This window comes from Dendrobates tinctorius, unplaced genomic scaffold (genome assembly GCF_039654945.1).
Source record: "Dendrobates tinctorius isolate UK_male_01 unplaced genomic scaffold, ASM3965494v1 ptg000265l, whole genome shotgun sequence".
Lineage (NCBI taxonomy): Eukaryota > Metazoa > Chordata > Amphibia > Anura > Dendrobatidae > Dendrobates > Dendrobates tinctorius.
The window spans coordinates 9,616,792-9,641,101 of record NW_027361932.1 but is presented as its reverse complement, the minus strand read 5'-3'; the positions used below and the strand labels follow the sequence as shown (position 1 = coordinate 9,641,101).

The 24,310-nt window shown below is 37.7% G+C and overlaps 1 protein-coding gene across 1 annotated transcript in view; it reads left to right on the top strand.

Moving 5' to 3' along the window:
* Window positions 1-15,314: 15,314 nt before the first annotated feature.
* The window catches only part of TBX1 (T-box transcription factor 1), a 42,966-nt gene continuing 33,970 nt past the window's right edge, over window positions 15,315-24,310 (top strand). The window contains exons 1-5 of the mRNA XM_073559081.1: window positions 15,315-15,489; window positions 17,526-17,883; window positions 21,457-21,558; window positions 22,490-22,661; window positions 23,786-23,941. Of these exons, the coding sequence (XP_073415182.1) occupies window positions 15,315-15,489; window positions 17,526-17,883; window positions 21,457-21,558; window positions 22,490-22,661; window positions 23,786-23,941 (963 nt within the window). The remainder of the gene's footprint in view (window positions 15,490-17,525; window positions 17,884-21,456; window positions 21,559-22,489; window positions 22,662-23,785; window positions 23,942-24,310) is intronic.

Sequence of the window (24,310 nt, the reverse complement as noted above, 5' to 3'; positions counted from 1 at the left end):
TACTTGTTTTTTATGCATACCCCTTTTCACATGTAATGCGCCATGGAATAAATGGCGCGATAATAATAAATAATAATAATAAAATAATTATTGCAGCATGTATAGATGTTTCAATTCCCTTAAGTTGTATCCAAAATCTCCGCAAGTCTGGAGACACAAGGCTGTTTGAGAAATTAAAAAAAAAAAACATATATGTCCAGGAAGAGACATGCTAAAAATATTTTATGTACAAATGAGTCCTAATTAGGAGTCTTAGGAAAAAATAATTAGTGAAAGCTGACTCCCCCCTTCCTGTCTCCAGATAGCAATTACCCAGCAGAAGGGGGTGCTCACTCAATTTCCTCGGTTCAAAACGCCTCAGAAGTCAGTGTCTAAGGACAAACTCTATTTATGTGTCATGATTGGCATAGTACAATTTGACACACAAAATTTTGTCAAGTAAAATATGTAATGATCACAAAATATTAATGATAGAAAAATATGATTAAATATATGTATATAAGTTTACTAAATATGTCCATAGGCATTAGATAATTATCACCCAAATAGTTGATAAAACCGCTTTTTTGGGGTTTTTTTAGATTAAATTTCCCTTAATGCCAACTCTTCAGAACGATTCAGATGTTTATTGAATGAGATATCAATTCCACATTATCATACTGTATATTATGATGTAGCATTATTTTTGCATGTCTATTTTATACATTTTGTTCCTCACAATATTTAATTCATTGTACTGATCATGTGCAGAGAGATATCAGGCAAAGCTAGAATAAAAACAGTGTTTATTTCTACTACTAGTTACTATCAGATTTCTATTTAATGGTCTGTTTATGAACAATTGCATCAATAAAATTGACTATACATGTTTTAAGGGCCTACTAGAATAATTGTATATTGGAAAATGTTAAAGAAAAAAATTAAACTATTGATGGCAGTATGTATAACTTTTCGAACATAGCAGGTGTACACTTTACAACACTGCAGCAGTATATCTCTTTACACGCTTAAATTTCTCCAGTCCTGGCTTGTTGTCCAACATATATATATATATATATATATATATATATATATATATATATAGTAGATATAGATATATAATCATTATTTTTAAGTCAAAAGCAGAAATGAGCCTGTGAAAATAAGACATTTGCATCTGTCTTTTCTGTCTTTATTTTTTAATCAAAAGAATTTGCTAAATTACTAAATAACATTCCAGTAAATATGGATACTCTGATGCTAATGTATGTTTTTCAGCTGTTCTTAAATTATGTTTTTAGACACTTCTCAATCAGAAATAAGAAAAAGTAAATTACATGCAGAAACTGCAGTGTGTGAGCCTAGGTCCCATACATCCCTTACATATTCCAGATCTTATAATCTTATAATCAATTACAAACTTATATCCATTTTCTTATTATTTTCTTTGTAGCATCTATATATATTAAACTACAACATATTAAAATCGCATGTTGCTCTTCATTAAACCCCTCTCTAGTTTCCCTGACTGTTTTAATTCATTATATTATCCTGCCTATATTCCTATATTTATAGCCTCCCAAATCTTGTGCAAGGTTTATTTTTTTTTCTTTTAGGTTAATTATATGCAATAATTAGATACATTCAAAGCAATTAAAATATTCAAAAAGAAAAATCTTTATTTCACAAAAAAAGCATGCATAAATGTATGTTTACCTTACGAGAAAAAATATTATATGATATAGAAGCTTTGATAGCAAATAATAGGTGATACTCCTGTAATGAGAACAAACAATTACCTAGAGGATATCTCCATGTTATTTTCATGGTATCATGTAATCTCTGGAGGTTATGTCACCATAAGAACATGTATTGTACACAAACCTGTCTGTACCTCACCTAACCAAACTCAAGAAAGTCACAATTTGATTTAATGGTTCACCTGAGTGTCAAAAGATATCAGAAGTGATCACTGTGCTCAGGAACTAAAGGAAACCAAAGAGACTGTAAAATGTTCATCTACTTTGCATTCGTCTAGATGGATGGATGGATGGATAGATAGATGGATGGATGGATGGATAGATGGATAGATAGATAGATAGATAGATAGATAGATAGATAGATAGATAGATAGATAGATAGATAGATAGATAGATAGATAGCCATTTGCTATTTTATATAAGCCATATTAAATTTCTTCTGGAGTTTTCAATTTGCAGATTCCCCTAGATGACAAAAAAATACATTAAGAATAATCAATATATTATTTTAAATAAATAGATGGAAAATTTCCCCTTGAGACTTAATTCCCTTTTTAAACACAATGCAGATTTAGTTTTTTTTCTTTCTTCATAAAATATACCCTGCAGAAAAACTTATAAAGAAGTCTTGCGTTCACTCCAATAACTTTTTTTTTTCATAATTTACCAATTGATTTTGTACCAATACAAATAATTTGTCAAAAGCATTTTGCAGATGATGTGTGAAATCTCTGTGGAACGAGAAATTGCAAATCTCTATATATTTAATATAGAGAGACAATTATTAATATATTTTCATATTATATAAGTAGATATAGTTCTTCTATAAATTTATAAATCTATTTGTCAATATGAAATCTATCTCTGTCTGTGTAGGGTACAGTACAAGCATGCCTGCCCTATAATACTGACGTGTGTATTTATAAAATTATATACAATAAATTGTTTATTTATAGATAAATAGAATTTAATTAAAGGAAAAAATATACATACGTGTGTGTGTATATATATATATGTATATGTACGTAAATAGCTACAAATAGCATTTTGGTTTAATTACCTATATAAATACAGATGACACTAAAGGAAACTGACTTTTATTTGGGTACAATTTGTTTTCAGTATTTTCTGCATTTTCCTTGCATTGTAGGCCGCTGTGAACATACTTCTTTTTTTCCAAGACCCATAACTCTATCAGTACTGTGTCCCATATAAAATACAGCGATAAAAACTTAGAAAGCCACCCTGGAACAGTTTGTATTAAATCTCCTAGTAAATTATAGCGGTAATATCCCCATCGTTATAATGAATCACTGCTGTAGTCATCGTCATAGTTCAGGCGGATCTGGTTACCTGATTTTCCACTGAGCCTTCATGGAATATTTTTTTAGTCTTCACCTCTTCTTGAAATGTTCTTTTAGGTTACATGGTCGTAGATAGATAGATAGATAGATAGATAGATAGATAGATAGATAGATAGATAGATAGATAGATAGATAGATAGATAGATAGATACATACATAGATGGATAGATAGATAGATAGATAGATAGATAGATAGATAGATAGATAGATAGATAGATAGATATTAGATAGATAGATAATAGAAAGATAGATAGATAGATGATAGATCTACAGATAGATGATAGATAGATAGATAGATAGATAGATAGATAGATAGATAGATACATACATAGATAGATGGATAGATAGATAGATAGATAGATAGATAGATAGATAGATAGATAGATAGATATTAGATAGATAGATAATAGAAAGATAGATAGATGATAGATATACAGATAGATGATAGATAGATAGATAGATAGATAGATAGACAGCTGTATCGATAGATAGATAGATAATAGATAGATGGATAGATAGATAGATAGATAGATATTAGATAGATAGATAATAGAAAGATAGATAGATAGATAGATAGATAGATGATAGATATACAGATAGATGATAGATGATAGATAGATAGATAGATAGATAGCTGTATCACTAGATAGATAGATAATAGATAGATAGACAGATAGATAATAGATAGACAGATAGATAGATACCTGTATCACTAGATAGATAGATAGATAGATACCTGTATCATTGCATAAAGCTTACAATCTACAGAGCCCAGTGTCCTCCTGTGTCCTTGTAACAATCTGGATATTTGCCTCAGTCAGTGTTGGGTCCTTGAACCTTGACAGCTCTGAGAACATTATTGCTTCTTCAAACAGCGGCGGGATGTTATCTGTGCCTGTGTTTAAACTGAGCCACTGCTGGGGCCAGGGGTGAGGAGGTTAATGTAATTCTTCCAATTTCTGAAGAGGTGTTTGCTGGATGTGGATTCATTGTGACACTGTGGGCAGTGGACAGAGGCTCCCACTCCACACACACTCTAATTATCCTCAGATTTCCTTTATGCTGATGATGGCTTCTTCTTACTATTATAGTGGCAGCTCAATACTCCAGTGGAGTCGATCTGACAACCATAAGAGAAACCCCTCTTTCCCAGGCATATTCCCAGTCTCTCTGGCAATGCTATGTTCACTATAACCTACCAGAAATCTTGAAGTTAAGGACTTTCCTCAGTAGCTTTCTGTACAGCAGAGAAACTGTGCAGTCCATAATATTATTACATGGAAGTGACTTTGTCCCCATGTTTTCTATCATAGGAAATGTGTTCAAAAGGCAAAACCCAAAGAAAAACACAATATTTGACTAAAATAAATGGCTCTCTTGTGTTTATAGCGATATTTTTCCTGTCAAACCCACTGAATAAACAGTGCCTATATTCTCCCAGTCTATAGGATATATACAAGGCAAATTCCACTGGACTGACTTTATTTACTTTTCCTGGATTGATTGTTGCCTACAAGGTGTCACTCTGGGACAAGTGACATAATGCAATGTATGGTGTGCCAGCTGCCTGCACAAGCTCCACACACTGCCTCGATAAAGTGCTTGGACCACAACTACCATCATGTCCTGAGCTTTTCATTATACAGGCGATGGAGAATTTCTGCACATTAGAGATTGTTTAACACCTTATGGCAACAACTAGCAGAAGCAGCACTCAAATGGTTAACTATGAATACAAATTGTCAGCCAAGATAACACATGAAACAGTAAATAAATCCAGCAATTCTTCATAGTTAGGTCTCAGACCTTCAACTGGGGGAATTTATCACTTTAATGATTGTCTATGTATCAGAAATGATTGATTCTATGGAATACTATACTGTGATATGGATTCTGCCTGCAAGCAGGAATGTCAGTCACTATATGTTTATCCTAGAGAAAGGGGAAGTTCATCAATAGATCATAATGATTCGGATTGTGGATTGTGGTTGGTGTTTACCAGTCACTAATGTCGGGCTGTATTTATTAGGATGCTGAGTGACTTTATAGAACCCTGCCATAGAATCTGTACATTGTGTGGTCAAGTAGCAGGAGGTAAGTGGTGCCCCATGAGGGGTATAAACCCCAGAGGACACTTATGCAGATTACAAGCCCACCTATATTTCCAGGCAATAGGGTCTTGCACTTTTACTATGCCCACTCCCAGCTCCCCAAGGATCAGCTTTCAGTGCCTCTCGTTTCTCTTGGCTCCTGGTGCTGTCTGGCAATGGAGACAGGGCATGAAAGAGCAGCCATGAATTGACCTGTGTGTTGTAGACTTTTGCATTTTTATGACTAAAATAATAATCATCCTATATTGTAGCTGAGAAAAGCTTGTACAAAAATAGAAGAAAGAAAGAAAGAAAGAAAGAAAGAAAGAAAGAAAGAAAGAAAGAAAGAAAGAAAGAAAGAAAATGAAGGCACCACTCCCAAATTATAAAAAAAAACAATAATAATAATAGCCCATAGTTGCCGTCACTATTTTTCATTTTTTTCTAATTCGGGAATTCTGCCTTCATTTTGTACACATATTGGATGGATTGGTGCATGCCTGGGAGACCTTGCACCCCTGCCTTTTCCCTTGATTTTTTTTTTTCTAAATAGAAAGCGTCTATCACTATATTAAAAAATATATATTTTGTTTGTATTTTATAGATTGTGAACCCTATTTACAGCAATACAATAAAATAAATTGTCACTATATTAAAAAAAAATATTTTGTTTGTATTTTATAGATTGTGAACCCTATTTATAGCAATGCAATAAAAAAAGAACATACTCCGAACATTGCTGATTTACATAAAAATAAACCCATTAACTAGTATTTACAAAATAACAAATTATTCTACTCCTTTGGATTTGAACATTGATATGAAAGTCTAGAGGGCAAACATGCATGAAGGTCAGTACTTGGTGTCTGCACGTGTGTTGCAGTGACTGGAATGACACCGACTGCAGAGAGTGTGCGCGTGTTTCATATTTCCTTAAAAAAAAAAAAATGTGATTGTGTGTGTGTGTGTGTGTGTGTGTGTGTGTGTGTGTGTGTGTGTGTGTGTGTGTGTGTGTGTGTGTGTGTGTGTGTGTGTGTGTGTGTGTGTGTGTGTGTGTGTACTATAGATAGATAGATAGACAGACAGATCAGATCTCTCTCTCTCTCTCTCTCTATATATATGCCTATGTATATATTTAAATATACATGTCCACATTGAAATATGGATGTATTGAAATCCCCCAGCCATGTGGATCCTGATGGTTACATGAGCCGCCAGATGAAGATGGTGGTAACATTGAGTAGAGACTTCTAAGTATTAGGAGCAGTCACTTTCATGTACAACTGTAACTTATTGGGTTATGTGACTTAACCGAAGTATGAGCTTGTTTTGGACTTGGAGGATTGAAGGATATATAGGACAGATCTTAGATTATGTAGTATAATATCTATATTTACATACATTAAGTCGCATAAGCCAATAAGTTACACTTTAAAATGAAGGTGACTCCCCCTAATACTTAGAAGTCCCTTCTTAATTCTACCACCTCCACCTTCCTGTGCTTGTGGTGGCTCATGGAACCATTAGGATCTACTTGGCTGGAGGACTTCAAATAGGTCATTGTTACCTTATCAATCAAGAAGGTTGACATTTACACACCTACTAATGTCGCAAAGCATTACACATGGAAATATGATGATGATGATGGTTACACTTCAACTTGCCGCCTTGTGAAATGTGCTCAGGTAAATAGAACACAGCATCCATTACTCTCCCCAGTAAGCCTTCTCTAGGTCATGTTTTAGTGTACTGTTCTTTTCTTAGCAATAGAATAATTTGTCTCTACAAGTGATTAATATATGAAATATCATGTTCAGGGAATGTCGACTGTAGCATCAGTTTGGTAAACAGCAGAAAAGTAAGAATCCCAAACCTCCCATCCATTATTAATGTATTGTAACAATCCTTTATAGCTGAGGATATTACTGATACAATAGATGTCTTGTTACATGAGATAATGGCACATCAGAGTATACATGTGCATGTGTTCACACATTTTACAGATGCCAGCAGCAGCACTAGGGTACCCCCCCCCCCCAATCATTCTGCTGCTGTTATTATAGTATGTCAATATTTGCCCCATGTACCACTGAGGAATGCCCCCTCCCCAATCCCTATGGACCATTCCTTTACAAATCATATTTTCTCTTCTGTACTGATGCTTAATAAAGCTTCCCGGGACTATTGGGGTCGTTTTCTTTCTGAAAGCTGAGAAAAATGCAAACAGACAGAGCTGAGCCTTTCAAGTCCCTTTCATTAGTTGCAGGAATTCAGCCCTGGGTATTGTGCTGGCTCCTCCAATTAATGAGTTACTGATGGAGAAAGCATTAACTGGAAAACGAGGCCTTTTCCCTTGCTCTTCTATATATGCAAATAGCGGTCTGATGAGAGCATTTCCCAAAATATACAATGTTATGGGACAAGTGATGAGAGACGTTCAGCTTTAATGTGTCATCAAAACACCTTTCTACAGCACAGACTCGGCTTCATTCTGTTCCCATGATTGCCCAGTATGAAAGTGTTAAAGCCACCCAATGCCACCATCAGCATAGGTTCCCAGTATCACTGGCTCCCAATCCATGTACAGACCGATTGCTAAATAATCATGCCATAAGAGGAGTGTAAGTTTCCATTAATTGGTCCCCTGCTTTTTACTTGATGGCTCTTGTGGGCTCATAGGCTTCTGATAAATACCACACAAGTGGCATATTTAGCATTCTCTTCCCACCAAGAGCCAGGTGTGAGTTGTGTTTTCATCACAATCTAGATAACAAGGGTATATGAAGCGCAGCCTTCCCTAGTGAGCCGAGAGCTATGTGCACCAGCAGCCACCAAACACACACACATAAGCATTGGAGCTTATGTACAAATAATGATGAAGAAAAAAGAAGAGAGAGAACATGGGGTGTTGTATTTCCAGCTCTAGAGATGGAGGGTCCCTTCCTGAAATCTGTATGGGATGATTGTACAGCACAAGGAACAAGGCACTTTACAGATTGCACCAACATGTCACAGAATAAAATGATAAAGATTAGTAACAGAAACTTACTGGTGACTGATAAATAACAAAGCTATGTAGTGAAACATTATAAGCTAGCTAAAGGTGCATTAATATGCTTAAAATAGAAAGATAGATAGATAGATAGATAGATAGATAGATAGATAGATAGGAGATAGACAGACCTACAAAAAATGAAGGCAGCACTCCCAGAATTGAAAATGTGAAAAATTGAAAAGCCAATAGTGAAGGCAACATTTCGGTCCAATTAAGGACCTTTCTCAAGCTTGAGAAAGTTCCTCAATTGGACCTAAACTTTGTCGTCACTATGGGCTATTTAATTTTTCAAATATTCTATTTTGTAAGTGCTGCCTTCATTTTTGCATGTATATTGGAGGATTGATTTATGCCTGGAAGTATGATTGAAAAAATGGTTTATGTCGGAAACCAACACATAGGGCCTAGCTGAAGAGAGATAGATAGATAGATAGATGGATAGATAGATAGATAGATAGATAGATAGATAGATAGATAGATAGATAGATAGATAGATAGATAGATAGATAGATAGATGATAGATATGGGATAGATAGATAATGGATGGATAGATAGATAGATAGATAGATAGATAGATAGATAGATAGATAGATATGCAAAATAATTAGATAACGATTTTTTTTATTTGCTAGAGAAAAAAAAGAAAGAAATGGAAAGAAAGAAGGAAAGAAGGGAAGAGAAAGAAAGAAAGAAAGAAAGTCTTCCATTTGCAATGTAACCTGGAGACTTACACAACAGCAAAGAATATATATAACCTGTGACTGTTATTGGACACCTCCTTAATAATCAGGTCAGTTAATACACAGTTACAGTTAATAAACGAAAACTACTGTTCTAAGTTTTAAAAGATTTCGATGGGAAATTGAAATATACTATACAAAATATGCATTTTTTTCTGCATACGGATGACCAGCGTTCCATCACAGAACTTCGCAATAGATTGGATGATGTTGATGATTTAGTTCTAAAAGCTAGATTTTTTCTGCTTATTGTAAGTTCATTTAGAGCTGAATTTACTACCTAAAGTAATGTGCTGATATAATGAATAGAAATTCCTAAACTGAACCCATCAGAGAAACGCTGCTTGTAAGATGTATCTGGATGCGGACCAGGTGCACACAGAGAACAGTGGTGTCAGGCGCAGGCACAAATCAACTGGTCACCACAATCTGTATGGGAAGGAGCTGATTTCATATTAACCGAGTGGCCACCTACTACCTTACAAATAAATAGGATAGATAGACAGACGGACAGACAGGCAGGCAGGCAGACAGACAGACAGACAGACAGACAGACAGACAGACAGACAGATAGATAGATAGATAGATAGATAGATAGATAGATAGATAGATAATGCGCATTCTATATTTCCAAATGTTTTTGTTGAGAAATGAACTACAAGTATGCTTTCGATATGTAGAACGTACACAAATACTTAATTATAATACTCTTTACACCAGTAGTGTTTAAATTGTGGTCACTGCTTGTGTTTTGTTAATTAAATATTATATTATTCTAATACAATCTATCTATCATAAAAAGAAGCACCATTAGCAGGCAATATAAAGTCAATATGGGTGCAAATTATTCCGGGCAATTACCAAATCTCCAGATAGCGAAAAAAAAATTAAAGCAGCACTCCATCAAGAATTTAGTAAAAACTCCAACTAAATAGCCCATTGGTGTCAGCCACGATTCTTTTCTGCTGAGAACCTTTTTTTCAAGTCTTAAGAAAAGTTCTCATCAGAACCAAAACATTACTGAGCCCCAATAGGCTATTAAATGACAGTTTTTCATAAATTCTTGATGGAGTGCTGCTTTTGTTTTTTTTTTATTTATCTATCTATCTATCTATCTATCTATCTATCTATCTATCATAGTCTGTGCACACATTTTTTTTTATTCTTTTTTCTGGGTCAGTGACCACTTCCACCAAGTGTGTCTGTTCAATGACAGATTTATCATAAGCAATGTGAAAATGGAGAAAGCGAATAACAGGATACTGAAACATACATATCCCCATGTGGTATATAAATAGAAGGGTCAGGCGAGGAAAGCGTTAACACATTTTAACAACACATTATATCATAGGATATATACAGGCGATAAGTGATTACAGAGACATTTACAAATACATTTTATAGACGTCTAAATAAATAGATAGCAATTATTAAAGACACAGAGAGAGACAGATCATAGATAGATAGATAGATAGATAGATAGATAGATAGATAGATAGATAGATAGATAGATAGATAGAAATATCAAGCCATTGTTATGAATTTTAATAATGGAATGTGGCAATGATGATGGTGATGCTTCATAATAATGGATAAATGGGTTATTGTTCTCTGGCTCCATTCACCTGCCTGTAAACAGAAGAGGCGCTAGAGCTGTCAGGCACCCAAACTCACTACTCAGGGATATGATAACTGGTTGGGGGAGGTGTTCCCATACTTTCCCATACTGGCTCCCATTCATTAGGCTGCCTTCCTGGCAAATTGCAGATTATGGAAAAGGCAATGTCATGTATTCATTTGGTCCCTTCTATAGCTCAATCAATTCAGACGAAAAGCTGAATGCCAGATTTGGTGGTTGGTTGGTCAATGCCATAAGAAATCCTACGCAAGGATTTATAGGGCAGAGAAAAAAAAGAGCCAGGACTGCATGCTGTGATGGGAACAGTATAAATAAATCTGGGTCTACTGCTGTCTCATCCAAGCGCCAAGTCTCCTCTGAGGACAAGTGAATGTTTTCACGCTGGGAGCTGTCACGTAAGTAGGGGTTCTCTTCCAATACATGGGCTTCCAGCTATGGGGGAACAGTATATTGGGGACCTAGGCAGCACAGACAGACACTCCATCGGTAATAATTATCTAAAACATACTATGTACTGTAGATAGTCACAGATAGAATCACTAGACAAAAAGCAAGGGGCCACAAGTCAAACACTGCTGGCATTAATAGGAACATTAAAATGTAGAATCTGTATGATCAATATATTCTAAATGTGTAAATATTAATGAATCCCACTGCTATTACATTTTAATCATACATGTTGGGAAATATACTAGGGCGATTAGATAGATAGATAGATAGATAGATAGATAGATAGATAGATAGATAGATAGATAGATAGATAGATAGATAGATAGCTAGATAGATAGATAGATAGATAGATATTGTCATTTGATATTATACTAATAAATGTTCAGCATCCATAAATAATTATACATATGTATATCTATATACTCACCTTGATATTGGTAGCATATTAATACCTTCACATGTTTTAATATAAAGCTTTTATTCATGAAGGAAAACTATAACCATGCCAGCAGTTCCATGGAGGTCTGGCCCTTATAGAGTTAATAATCTGTGCATTTTCACCGCATTTCTGGTTAAAAGGAGTGAGTGGCACTGGGCACATTCCTCCAGACTTCTGTGAAGTAATGCAGCCTGAGCTCGATGACCTTGTCTTTTACCCAGTGCTGTTAGGGGAGATGTGACACATTCACCATTGTTAGCAGGACTCAGGTCTGGAAAAGGGGTATGTAATCATAATATTTGAAGGTATTTTCCAGCTCCATCATAGTGATCTCTTGTTTCATGCAATGTAATAAGTGTCAGCAAATATGTTAATACTACCTCTGCTTTCCATCTAGGGCAAAATAAATAAATAAGGAATACATTGAGGAAAGTGGAAGGTTGTAGCAAATAAGTCATCTGATCTGTTGATGTGAGGATTAAGTGATGGTTAAACACAATATGGTAACTGGGGCTGTACAGGAAATTTGCCTGGTGCTCAGGATCTCATTACTGCAGAATAATAAACAAACGGATTGATGTCTCCTGTAGAATATACAGGACTGATCAGGTACATACATATACACAGAACACATCTCATAAACCAGCAGCTTTTCACAATGGATCACATCACATAGAGTGCTATGAATGTTTCATTAAATATTGGAACAATGTAGCTGAGCTTTGACAGCACTGTATCATCTCCTCAGACTGTGGTTTCCTGCCCATGGTTGGCCATTTCAGTATAACAGCAACAGGAAAAAATAACAAAGGACACAAAGGTGGGTGTTGACGTCCATAAGAGTGATAGATTAAGTGCCCTTTAACCCCTTAGAATCCGGGGAATAGACCACTGTCTGTTGTGCGGAGAAAAAAATGACTTGATGACATGTCATATGACTATAGCCAGACCTCATATAAAGGGGGTGTAGGGTCTATTAATTGGAGCACAGTTGTGCAATCCAAAAAGGAAACAGGTAGAATTGTAGGAAGATGCTACGGAAATGTTAATTATTATTATTATTATTATTATTATTATTATTATTATTATTATTATTATATAGACATTTCTATCTCATGCTCTTTTGGAGACAATAGATTTAGTTAGAATTTAGAAGATGATTATTTTAACACCATTACAAAGCTTTGCAGGACAGTTAATACAGCATTATGTCTATAGTACATTAGTTGTTACACTGAGGCGTGCCATGATGATACAATACACCTTTAGTAGTATCTCTTCTATGCTGCACTAATACAGTGGAACTCCCACCTCTCCCTGAGCGCTAGGAAAGAACTCTGCAGCCTGAAGCCAGGAAGTGTTGACTTACCTCTGCCTGTCTGTCTACCTGTCATCCACAGGCCTAACAACAACTGTCACAACACAACTCACAAGACCTGTTTACCAGCAAACCCACAACAGCAATATAGCAACTGTCAGCCCGCAACCTTCAAGATACCGCCAGACAGGCTAATACATAAGAGGCACACATGAACATATAGTGCCCACAATGCTCAATCATCAGCCACAATCCCCAGTGAAGTGATATGAAAAGAGATACAGACGTGTTTCCCTTGCTTATAATCTTTGCATAGACACTAATCAGTGACTTTAGCTATTCACGAAAATTTGCATATATATATAACATTATGATATGTGTCATGGTAAATCACATCAGCAAACTCAGTGTGTGTGTGTATATATATATATATATATATATATATATATGTGATATATATAGATATATAGATATATCAGATATAAATATATATAGATATATATATATATATCTATATAGATATCTATCTATATACATATATATATAACACATATATATATATATATATATAAATATGTATCAGAGAGCTGCATACATTTATGGATGTAGTTAGGATAGTAGTGTATGGTAGTGTGGTGCCCCCTTATAGACCCCATACATTAGCAGTGTTGTTATAGTATGCACTATAAATTCTAGACAGTTGATTTTGTGTTCCTTATCCTTGTGGTAAATAATTAAAACAATGAGTATTATTTTAGAACATTAAATGATGGAAGAATGCTCACTATAATAAATACAGAAGGAAGAGTAATTACTGTTGTGTTATATAGTTTGAACGCTCATTTAAAAAAAATTAAATTATATGAAAAGAGGTAATAATTACAAATGATTGACCAGATTGACCATGCAAGAGCTTATCTAATCATATGCTTTGTTAGACCCATGACTGTAAATCTATATATGAAAGGGGGTGCATGAGAGTTGTATTTCTAAGCATAGCAAAATGACCGCCATGTGCATTCCTGCAAGGGTGATAGATGCAAGCACAAGCTGGAATATACCCATCACACATCATGTGCCCCGGGGCTTCAGCGCTTCATACAAATTATATAATGTGATGTGTCTAATATATGGCCTGTGTAAGTTATTACTGGAAACCAGTTTAGTGCTCCGACATATCACATATTACGTTTATCCTAATTTATTACAGTGCTGCTATAAAAACTGTTCCTACTCGTTCTTCTTACGACTCCAATTATAATAATTATAGATTCAGAGTGGGAACAAATGATAGTGAGCGCATCCTCTGGATCCATGTACAGATGATTGCAGACGTGACGGTGTGCTTATTAATGTGAATATTATGAATATATTAATAATACTAGAATCAACAACTTATAAACACACAGCAGACCTGAGGATTGCTCCTTCATTCCATTCATGAGAACATTTCAGCATCTCCTAGTGTGGAAATTACATTTACTCAGTGATCTACAGATTGGATGTCGTCTCTGCTTAAAAACGTGGCGCTGTGAACAATCCCTTTGTCTTTTTAATTAGCCCAAATACGTCCTAGATTCAGAGCACATTTGTCGCAAAGAGTAATCATTTCCACTGAAATCATTATCTAGCATGTTATACATCTCAGTGCAGCTTGTGTCAGTTTCACATAAGGTGCCAATATCATACCTTTTTTCATCAGCAATCATGTACTGTATATTTAGCAGGGTCCCTAAAATCTGGTAATTCACAGGAATCATCGAGATTGTAAAAGAGTTTGTGAAAGGGCCATTTCAGCAGGTAATGTGAGGAGGATACATCCCTGAATAATCCCCTGCTAATGAGATCCGCCACCATTCTGCACAAAGGCCTGCTCTCCCAAACTAATATCTGGATATTTCAATCACGACCCCATTGTTGCTCCATTGAAATCTAGCTGCAATATATCCTGCTCTGGGGGGAGGGGGGGGGGGAGACTATACCAGTTATTTCATATTTTATTTGATAATGTCAGTATTTATATATTGTATATATACTAGTAGTTTACATGGGAGCTCAGGACATCCTCGCTGTAATGCCATACACTGCATTTTCCAGTTATGGTGTGATTGACAGGGCTCTATTTAAATCCCAATCCAGCAGAACGTGCAGTCGCATCAGGCAGCTCCTGGAGGTGGGCAGCTCCCAGCAATGACCCTGGTGACATCACCCAGCTTCTGATTGACACTGGGTACAGATCAGGGCTACACAATCACGTTTTATCGGTTACTTAGTACAGGGTAGGAGGGGGGCTCTCTTCTATGTTGCCTAGAACGGACAATGAAACGTACAGCTCTACAGGACAGAAGTGGGTGAAGTGACTGTTGGCGTCGTGCTGCTGTAAGGAGCAGTTCTCTATGTTTGGGTGATGGTTTCACAGCCTTGAATGGTGTCATAGAGGGACTATCTGGAAGCAGGGGCGCTGCTATTTTTGCTCCCTTATGGAAGAGAGCAGCCCTCTGTCCCCTAAAGCCAATGCTTTCAGTATCGCCTCTCTGATTTCAGCTTCAGAAGAAGTGGACACAGAGGAGCATAGAGCTACCCTGGAGAAGCTCTGCAGGTTCCAGTGCCACCCCATGAGAATGCACTTCAGTGCTGTTACCAGGGACATGGAGGGTAAGTTTCCTTGTCACTAATCATCCACATAAGTAGCTCTTATCATCACAATTTCTCCCTGGCTTCCCTTTACACGCAATGTCCCAGTCTGTCTATGCCAGCAAGTGCCCTGAGTAATGCCCTGGATCAGTAGTGTGGATCGCGGGTCCCTATTAATAAACTCATCAAATGCCTTAATTTACTCTTGTCCTCATCTTACCCTCTGATAATGCTGTGAAAATGTAGAAACACATATAGGAGAACTGCTCGTATAAAATGCCCACTGTATCTGGCACAGTCAAGTGTATATGCGCACAGCAGATCCCAATTTCAAGTTCACCAAGGAAATAAATGTAACCCCTGCAAATGTATTTAAGGCGTCACACACATACTCTGTGTCTATCGGGTTAAATTACATGATCAATTAATGTTAATATAAGATGCATTTATAAAACCAGAAGTTTAGCAGAAAGCAGGCAGAAATATCAAATGATAGCAACAATGACAAGTCCATTCTACTATTACATGTCCAGGTCACTAATAGGTCGCATGTACATGGAAATTCACTGAAGAAACAGGCTACTTTTATTACACACAAGACCATAGACAATGTCCTTTCATATATATCATTCCATGTGAAGCAGCATATATTTTAAAGTGCACCATAAGTGACATTATTATTATTCTTATTATTATTATTATTATTATTATTATTATTATTATTATTATTATTATTATTATTATTATTCGCACAGATGTGCTGCTTCCTATATAAATAGAACTGGAATATTTAAGTTCACTCATCAGATTGGAATACTTTTATCTGGAGTCAGTGTAATATACCAAATTATTAGCAATCAAGGATTGTTGTAATATGCAAATAAAAAATAGTAAATAAAATAAGTGCATACAAAGCGTGCTGAGGTATTTACATTCAGTTTTGTTTTATTTTATACGAGTCAAGTAACTACAGTATAACATAATTTTTTATAATAATTATAGCTGTACAGTCCTTAACAAATATATTTCCTACATTACCCAAATACATAAGACTTGAATATATTATTTTGCCAGGGCCAAAACTTGAGTTGTTGATTCAATGAATCATTTGGATTTACATATATTTCTCATATATTTCTTACCATAATTATTATCAGCAATATGTCACAATTACATCCAGGCAGGAAAAGGATCCATTAATTGTGAGTACAGTGACAATCCCTGTCCTAGCAGCACATATGGGGCAGGTACAGAGGAGGGGGATATGGCACCTCATTGGTGCCTGATGTTTGCTTTTAGTGGAAGGAAAATGCCCTGTTTGTTTGGTTGTGGATGGAGGGCTCCACAAGAGTGTATAGCTATTGTTTCAACAATAGGAAGGGGAGGGCAGTAGTGGAAGAGAGGAGGGGGTGTAGCAAGGGTGACGCCTTATATAACTGCACAGAAAAGTGGGTGTCATGAGGAGGAAGCTCTGGTAAGAAGAGGCACTTGGGTGTCAATCATCCCATCAGGGTCCCATAAGCGAGGACAGGGCGCATTACCTGGGAGTCCCAGCTTTTGCTCATCTACCCAGAAGTAGGAACCGGTTCTGTAGTGAAAGGGGAGGCCCTGACTGAGCAGGCGAGGAGATAAGGCACCGGGCACTGGGCTGCAGCACTACCAGCAGCTCCTGCTCTTCTCAGGGCCACATCACTCACTGCAGTGGCAAGGACAGGAAGGATCTGACTGGCCCATCTCTCCAGGAATGTGGCCCACATACTGGTTCCTCCAGGCAGCCCCGGGACTGTAGCTGCTCGCAGATCATCTGTGTAACTTGCTGGGCTGAGTAAACACAAGGAAGGGAGCAGCCTCCAGATCACCTACATTGTCCTCCCAAATTCCTGCATGTAGCAGTGCTAGTCTGCACTCAGGTAGCCGTGCTTGGAGTCGTGCACAGCCGAACATCTGCTTTGTCCTTTGCTTTATTCTCTTTGCTCTTTTTTTTATTATTTTGGGTATGATCTCAGCAATCTCCAGTCCCTGGCTCACCCAGCTCTCGCATTTCTGCGATGTTGCAGCTTTCACAGCGAACAGTCTAAGTAGCTTAAACGCTTCTGGGGGCTACCACCTCTCCCCATCTCCAGGGGACCCCTACAGCCAGCACGAAGCTCACTACGAACCCTGCTCGGCGGCTCAGCATTCCTACAGCTTTGGCCCTGGTTCCAGCCATGCCTGCCCGGAATCCGAAAGTGCTGGAGCCTCGTCCTCCAGCTGCTCATCCTCCTCCACCCCTGGGAGCAGCAGCAGTAGCAGCAGCAAAGCCCCGGTGAAAAAGAACCCGAAGGTGGCCAACATCACCGTGCAGCTGGAGATGAAAGCTCTCTGGGACGAGTTCAACCAGCTGGGCACAGAGATGATCGTCACCAAGGCTGGAAGGTAAGGGCCAATGCATCAGTGCCATTATTATGATATGGTGTCATTTATAGTATTAGGATACAAAAAAGCCAGAAAGCAGGAACAGCACACTGGTTTTTCAGGGTTAAATGAGAGCTGTGTATTTAGCCAATAAGTGCAACGTTTCGGTTCAAGTGGCGAACCTTTTTCAAGATAGATATAGAGGAGTAGTATTAGGATAGCTATAGGGCTAGCCTCATCTTTATCAGATACATCCATAGATGTATAGAATGTCTCATACACAGTAACATATTTCTGTGACTGCTGTCATTATTATTAATAATAATAATCACCATTGTGTGCATCCTATTATTTGAATATAATTGGTCATTTCGTCTGTGATACTGACTCTGTAATTGTAGCTCTTCCACAGCAGTATGTCAGGGGTCTGGTGCTTGCCCAAACCAGCAGATATGTGACCAGGGCACAATGTTCTTCTCTAGGCCTGAACCATAAGACTCGTGAAGCTGGAATCTGGCAGTGGAAACTGTGACAATTTTAGAAAGATGATTTCATAGTAGGAATATTTCTTGCTGTAATTACAATAATTGGCATGCAGCTTGTGGAGGGAAAACCTGAATAATGTACAGTGCGCTGTTTTGAAAACATGGTCACTCACCACCTGCTAGACTCCATTCTGAGGTGTCATCATAGTGGGCTAATACAGTATATTATGGCATTAGAGCTTTTAGAATCAGATTCACAAAGTGAAAGGTTGATCCGAGAAGGTATCTTTACTGACACCTAGGCTTTCAGTTCATTAATTCCCCTCCAAGATGCTATCACCACCCAACACGGCATCATAAAGACCACTGGGATTATTGGAAAATGGGGAGATTTGTGTCTTGCAAAAACCTAAAGACTCTAGAGTGCTGGCTGCACAGGGGAGACAGGACGGGCTAAGCTGGAGCTAAAACTTCTGGAGGATTCCCACGTCAGGGAGACAATGTGGGAGATCAGGATTTGTTATGGGTTTATCCCCAAATCATTTATTCCAATAATTGTAAAAGTCCTGATCATAGAAGCATAGTAACCTATTTTATCAGCGGCGACCTCTGTAAACTTATCACAAACTTATTAGATATAAGCAAGACACACTTGTCTAATTATGATGATGATTATTATTATATAGATAAGTTTATTATATAGATAGGTACAGCAGGTTTGGTTCAAGGGCCACAGCAGTCGCCAGACCTTAAACAGATGAATTTTCTCTTTTGGAGAATTTTTAAATATTAGGCATATACAATGAAACCATGCATAGTTGATAACATGAGCATGATTCAGCTCTTGCTAGTCTATATTCCCTACTTCTGCTATAAATTCCAACAATACTATTAAGTATAAAGTGCTCTCAGTCAGTATATTCAGGTTATTCTATGTACTGACTATCTCTGCAGTTTATTCCCAATAGATCTGTAAATAATGCTGACATACAGATTTTTATACTGTTCTTAGTAAATTAGCGAAATAATTACTAGATTCTTGAATTATGTTTATTAAACAGTTGTTTAATCTAGCTCTGATTATATACGACATATAGACTGCATATACATATATATATATATATATAAATATATATACACATATATTTATTAAGAGCTGCATTGTTAAGGTTTCTGTATTGTTCCTAGGTCATGAGGCTTCCTTTAGATGCGACCTATATCTCCAAAAAAATAGTGTTTTAGTGTTTGCTCTTCTCCTTCTAGGAGCTCAGAGTAAATATTATTCCAAGTTACTGAATCCAATTACTTCTCAACAGGTGATTGCACAGAATAGATAGGACGAGCAATGAAATCAATGCACCAGGCCAAAGGGAAAGATCAATAAGGAAATCTCGAAATTGCAGGTTCCCCCAAATCAACAGACAATAAACCGTGTAGCTGTACAGTCCTCAGTGCCAGTGTTTCTGGGCCCTGACACCCTGCTGTTGCTGCTCACTGTGAGCGCTGGATCCGAATCGATTTAAATACATTTCAATAAGTATCTTGCATTAGATTTGTTGTTCCCAGGGGACAAACTTTATTTCTACCTTTTGTTTAAGCCTGGACTAATTATTTAAATTGATAATAAAACGGATGGTGGAAATCTCAAATTATTTATAGGAAAGGATAGATATTCCAATAGTGTTTGTTTTATTGCTCTTAATATATGTATACACAAATGCACACATTGTATAATGAACTAGAATTTTGGCAAGGATATGATGATTTGCCATAGCAAACTTTTGCTTTTGTTGGATACAATATGAGAAAGTAATTTAATAATTCACACGGGTCGCAGGCACTGACATCTCCAGTTACCAGGAGGGGAGACGGGATTGTTTGTGGATGGAGTGGATGGAATGTATGAAGTGACATCTCCTTACGTTTAGGCTCGACTAAAAACCGGTTAAGGAGTAAATGAGTTAAAAGCCCTTTTGAGCAGTGGAAATGATGGGGAAAATCAGTGATGTATATGGCAGCCCGGTGTTTTCTACTTGTTTGTCCCTGCATTGTCCTGGTGACACCGCAACCGTCCACACCGCATCCCGCACATTCCTTGTCACTTTCCTAATTATCGAAGTAGCAAAAAAAACAAAAATGTAAACAGATGGACCAGTCACTAGCTTTTTTTCCTTTTTTTGTTTCTTTTAACCGACTTTTTTTTGCAAACCACAGATAGCAAAATATTAAATACCACACACGGGGATACATTTTATATTAAAATATAGTTCTTTTCGCATCAAACTTACATATAGAATACAATAAAAATTGAAACCTAATAGTTTATTGTTATTACTAGTAATATAAGTCATGATCCAAGGTATTCAAATATCAATCTGGTGCACTAAGCTTCACCGAACAATTGGCAGTGACTGTATACACACACACACACATATATATATATATATATATATATATGTACGGATACTGGAAACGTAAAATTATTTCTAGGAGAGGATAAAAATTCCAATAGTGTTTGTTTGTTTTATTGCTCTTAGTAGGAGACAGTCACGATCTTACCGATATAATACATTTTACTTTAGGCTATTCATATTTTGATTAGATTTATATCTATATATCTATAGCTATATATTTATACATGCATATGTATGTGTGTTTGTGTAATATATATATATACACACACACACATAATCGATCACAGTAACACCGCTCTTTTACGTTGCTGATCGCCTGGACTAAGTGATTGCTCCTACATTGCCTTTGTGCATGTACATGTCAAATAATTTCAGTGATAGACTGAGGATAACGAGTCGAGATCTGGATTATAATCTAGTAAGCCGATTGTGGCTGAGTGTGCAGAGATTGTGGCAGTGTTTTCCTGTAGCCACAGATAAGTCGATGACTGCCGGCTCATTATGAGGAGGGTACTAGCCTGCAGTAATCCTTCCAGGGGCTTTGAAATAGATAGGGAATACCGGAGCAAGGTACAAATATAGGCTCATCAATCTGGAAAGAAGACGAGTTCTTATTATTCTTGTGATAATCAGATAGTGGTCATTGATTGTATGTCCCCATCCTCTATAACACTGCCCCTCCTTCCCCCTGCCAGGCGCATGTTTCCCACCTTCCAGGTGAAGATATTCGGGATGGACCCCATGGCTGATTACATGTTATTAATGGACTTTGTACCAGTGGACGATAAGCGCTATCGGTAAGAGATCATTTCTCCAGCTGTGCATAGACTCAGGGGGTGAGGTGCTGCACATATATGTCATCCCAGATGCCCCTCCTGTACCCCGGGCTAATGCCAGCAATGACTATGGGCACCATGTGGGCTTCTGGAAAGCATGTATGTCTGATATCTTGTCATGTATCCCCGTATTGTTTTTCTTTGAAAAAAACAGCATAATGGATCAGAAAGGATTAATGTTATTTTATGTGTAGATGTATTAGGTTCACTGCTATATTTCATGATATTAATTTTAAATGTTGTCATGACCCCATGTAATAAGCATATACAAAGTGAGGGGCATTGTACACATTTGTGTCCTTCTTGTACATAAAAAATAGTACTTGGGCATAATCTGCTGCTTTAATCTATGTTATTATATAATAATATGAGAAAAGATGCAATATATACTAACCACTCATTGTACACCGTAATAACAAACCTTGCCATTGCGGTAATTATAATGACTCTATGTATGGGGTGAGGGCAGGAGAACCATCATTGCCATATAACCCATGCTATCTGCATGTACCAGCAGTTCTCTCCCCATACATTACATATCCTACATATTACACATATAAACGTGCACACTGGGAAGCAGGATTGGAAAGGATACAAATTCAATCCCCCATCCAACACATATGGTGCTCTCACACAGTGTGCACATATCTCACACACAGGGCACAGATTACCCGAGCAAACACATTACAAACACATATTAATATAAAAAAAGCATAACATAAATATGTGTCACATGCTCACAGAGAGAAGCACATTCATACATACCGTCCATACAGATAATACACAAGATAGGATGCACATAAATGTATACAAGAACAGACCGGTGCCTGCACATCACAGTGTCCGGTCACGCGTGTTTCTCCTATGTGATGCCTTGTGTGTCTCCCTCTAGATATGCTTTCCACAGCTCATCGTGGTTAGTAGCAGGCAAGGCTGACCCCGCCACCCCGGGCAGGGTGCACTACCACCCGGACTCTCCAGCCAAGGGGGCTCAGTGGATGAAACAGATCGTTTCCTTTGACAAATTGAAGTTGACCAATAACTTACTAGACGACAATGGCCATGTAAGTGAGAGAAAGTAATATCTACAGCTATCCACAGAATACACTGGGGCTAGTGGGGATGAGAGAGCCATCTATGGGGTGCAATGACTTTATCACAGAGAACCCCCACAGAGCAGCATCATCAGCTCTGTTATGGGCCATTGTCTATTCAATGTACCTGTTTACATATCTATCTATCGATCTATCTATCTGCTATGTATGTTTTTTTCTTTTATTATTAATCTATTTATATCTTCCTGTTATGTCTCTATTGTTTATTTATTCCCTTTATATAATTGTATCATTCATCAAACTATATTTACACATCTGTCTAAAATTAAAAAAAAATGGAGGCAGCACACCAATTGTAAAGGTGAAGCATAGAGCTATTATCAGCCCATAATGAGTTATTACATAGCAGTGCCTTTCCCCTGTACAGTTGGTGGGCTGCCTCCATTTGTGATGTTATGGAAGGCCTGGTCTGTACCTGGGACACTTGGCACCTTCACTTCTTTTACTGCTGCTGCTTTTATTGTTTATCTATCTAAAGAAAAAAATGGAGGCAGCGCACAAAGGGGAAAGAATGAGACCAGTAGTTTCTAGTAGCCGGTAATGACGAGGTTTCGGTCCAAAGGTGGATCTTTCGCTCAGTTTTTTTTAATGTATTGTTGTGCTGCCTATCATCTATCTATCGATCTCTATCCATTATCTATCTAATATCTATCTAGTATCTATCTAATATCTATCTTTCACTACTGTCTATATATTTATGTTTCCATTATTTATGCATTTCCCTTATAACTATTTATTATTGGGAAATCTATATGTTCACATCAGTCTATCTTTCTATATTTTTCTATTACTCTGTATCTATTGTTTTTCCCTTCAGTAGATTTGGATGGGTTTCGCCATCTTTCTGCCATCTCTGGTGCATTTCTCTCTCATGTTGTCCACATCTCATCTCTTTCATGTTACTGTTAGTTCTGTAGGGTGAATGTCTCCTGTGTCTCCCGTCTGGCCGCTCGGGTCCTCCACCCCATGGCTGGCTCTCACATTATCACCCTATGCAGTATATACTCTCTGTGAGGGGGCAGTGGCAGCCATTCTGGGGCTCCGTGGTGACTGTCCGGGCTTCTCCTCCTCAGATCATCCTGAACTCCATGCACCGGTACCAGCCGCGCTTCCATGTGGTGTACGTGGACCCCCGGAAGGACAGCGAGAAATACGCGGAGGAGAACTTCAAGACGTTTGTGTTTGAGGAGACCCGCTTCACCGCAGTCACCGCCTATCAGAACCACCGGGTGAGTGGCGGCGCCATCAGCACAGCTCAGGCGGTGGAGGCTGCTGTATGGTTGTAGTTCTGTCCTCCGGGGACACCGCCTTCCATGTATAACCCCCTCCTGCCTCTTTATAAACGTGACTGACAATTTCCCGCCAAATCTGTGAGGCACCGACGGCCGCAGCCTGGTACTGTGGCGCAGCAGTGTCATACGCCATAATGCCGGCTATTACACCGTGGTGTTGGTAATGATTGAGAATGCGGCTCCTGTCTCTGCATGCAGTCTCTGTCCAGTGTCCATATGCTCCAGGCCTTGTCCAGGACTTGGGGGCAGAGAGCAGCTCCGGTCATAACGAAGTGATGGACACAGGAGGGAAGGAAAACAAGGCTG